Raw genomic sequence first — 2,133 nt, 5'->3', positions numbered from 1 at the left:
ACTTCTGCTATGTTTGTACTGTCTAGTGTCATTTAGATATTGTCAGAACTTGGACTTGAACCTGGGACCTCCACAGTGTCTGGCAATGACTCTACTCACTGAGCTACCTGGAATGCTGGACAGCTCCCTGGACAAATCCTTGAATGATCCTGCTGTGAATCTTAATTGCCTTGAACCTTAAACCCTTTGCTCCTCCCATGAACTTCCTGATTTAAGCCATGTCTCTGCACTTCCTGGTTGCCAGAATATTGTGCCTTCACCAGCCAATATCTTGCCTGTCTCTCCTGCTGCTGCCCGTATCTTCGCTATCATCCGTTATCGACACTTGGCTTGTTCCTTGACTATGCTTCTGCCTAATTCCAACCTGCAACTACTCGTTACCGACCTCTGGCTACTCCTTGACTACGCTTCTGCTTGATCCCTATCTGCTACTGGACTCTGGCTTGCTCACCTCCTGGTGGGGCGATGCTGAGGACTGCGACCTGGTGCTAACATGCAGCAAAATCCATCTCCACCATCAGGAGCGCTGGTGAAGACCAGTTAGTACTTAGATTCTACACCTCAGGGGAGCCTGCGTCATCTGCCTGGGTGACCTGCCTGTATTCCTATCCTGCTGGTTCCTGTGTGAGCTTCCGCTGCTATAGCTACTGGTCTTTGAGCCTGACCCCGGATCGTGACGGATATTCTCCCCTATTTTTCAGATATCAGGCATCAGTATGGGGATGGACTGTCCTGCTCTAAAGAGTGGTGGAACCACTGATAATTGCAGGCCGACAAGAGCTCTGGATTATATGACCATCAGCAGTGGCGACGGGACTCCCCCCATCCCCAACCACACCCCCCCCCCCACCACCACCCCCCTTGTTGTTTTTATAAGTCAATCCCACTTATAAAAAGCCTTGTTTTTCCCTCATCAATATGCTAAATTTATAGTCATGACAGTCATAGTACTGAGTGTATGTAATGGTCAATAATACATAAACAATAGCCAGTCCTAAAATGGTTAAGCACATCAGTATTAGAGCAATGACGATTGTATTAAACGGGTTGCTCCGTGCTTTAGATGTTGGCATTGCAATGAAATCTATCACTTTTATGCAAAGTCAGTCATGAGACGGATCTCTGAAGGCTTTTTTACATAATCAAAAATCTAAATATATCATTCTGTCTGCTATCACTGGACGTGTCCCCTCATCTCTGTCCGGAGCTCACAAAAACCTCAGCATGTTGTCTCCACTCTTCATCTCTTATTTAATCCTTGTGGCTTTGGGACTCGGCTTGGCAATCCCTTCTAACACTTGTATTGTGATGGGTTACCTGGACAGCATCAGAAAGAAAGGGAAGTTGAGTCCCACCGATGTGATCTTTCTGGGGAAGGGAATTGTGAATATTCTCTTCCAGTGTGTGTGGAGCCTACAGGCGATGCTCTATGTCTTGTCTCCGGAAATCCTATTCATTAGACAAGTATATGTATTTATGAACACATCAGGTAACTTCCTAACCTATTACAGCTTCTGGTTGACCTTCTGGCTCTCGGCTCATTACTGTACCAGCATCACCAATCTCAGCTATGGGTTCTTCGTCTGGTTAAAGAGAATTGTGTCAAATTTCCTGAGTCACCTTCTATTTCTGACAGCACTTGGAATATTCATTGTGAGTGCCCCGTTTTTATGGACTGTGTATGCAGAAAGTCCTATCCAGTCTTCTGAGAACAGCACAAAGGTCTCTCCTATTGTTTTCCATGAATCATTTTCCTATTTTGTGCCGGCAAACACCCTAGGCTGCATTCTGCCATTCTTCCTTAGTCTTCTGTGCCTGGTCCTCACTTTCTCCTTTCTGCTCAGACACGTCTGGAGGGTGAAGAATAACGACTCTGGATCAACACGTCCAAATCTTCAGGCTCATGTCGCTGCACTGAGGACAATCTTCTTCTTACTTCTCATTTTCACCATATTCTGCATGTCTCGAGCAGTTATGTTTCTTCAAAATTCCACACTGTCAACAGTCAGTTGGAGTTTACGATTATTCTCTCCATCGTTGGAGGCCGCCGTCATCTTCCAGGCCAGCAACAAGCTGAGAAGGATCATTCTAAGAAGACTCTGGACCAGAAGATGGAGGAACACAGAGACTTGA

At 45.9% G+C, this 2,133-nt stretch overlaps 1 protein-coding gene across 1 annotated transcript; it reads left to right on the top strand.

Annotated features, from left to right (window-relative positions):
* Positions 1-1,224: 1,224 nt before the first annotated feature.
* Positions 1,225-2,133, top strand: LOC309558353 (taste receptor type 2 member 9-like; the record flags this gene model as incomplete). Its single annotated transcript, XM_082261420.1, has 1 exon — positions 1,225-2,133. The coding sequence occupies one exon, from the start codon at positions 1,225-1,227 to the stop codon at positions 2,131-2,133; it is 909 nt and encodes a 302-aa protein (XP_082117546.1).

The sequence above is a fragment of the Pelophylax lessonae genome, assembly GCF_965119305.1.
Source record: "Pelophylax lessonae genome assembly, chromosome: 6".
In the NCBI taxonomy this organism is placed as follows: Eukaryota; Metazoa; Chordata; class Amphibia; order Anura; family Ranidae; genus Pelophylax; species Pelophylax lessonae.
Note: the sequence above shows the minus strand (reverse complement) of the source record. Positions and strands in the feature narration are given on the sequence as shown.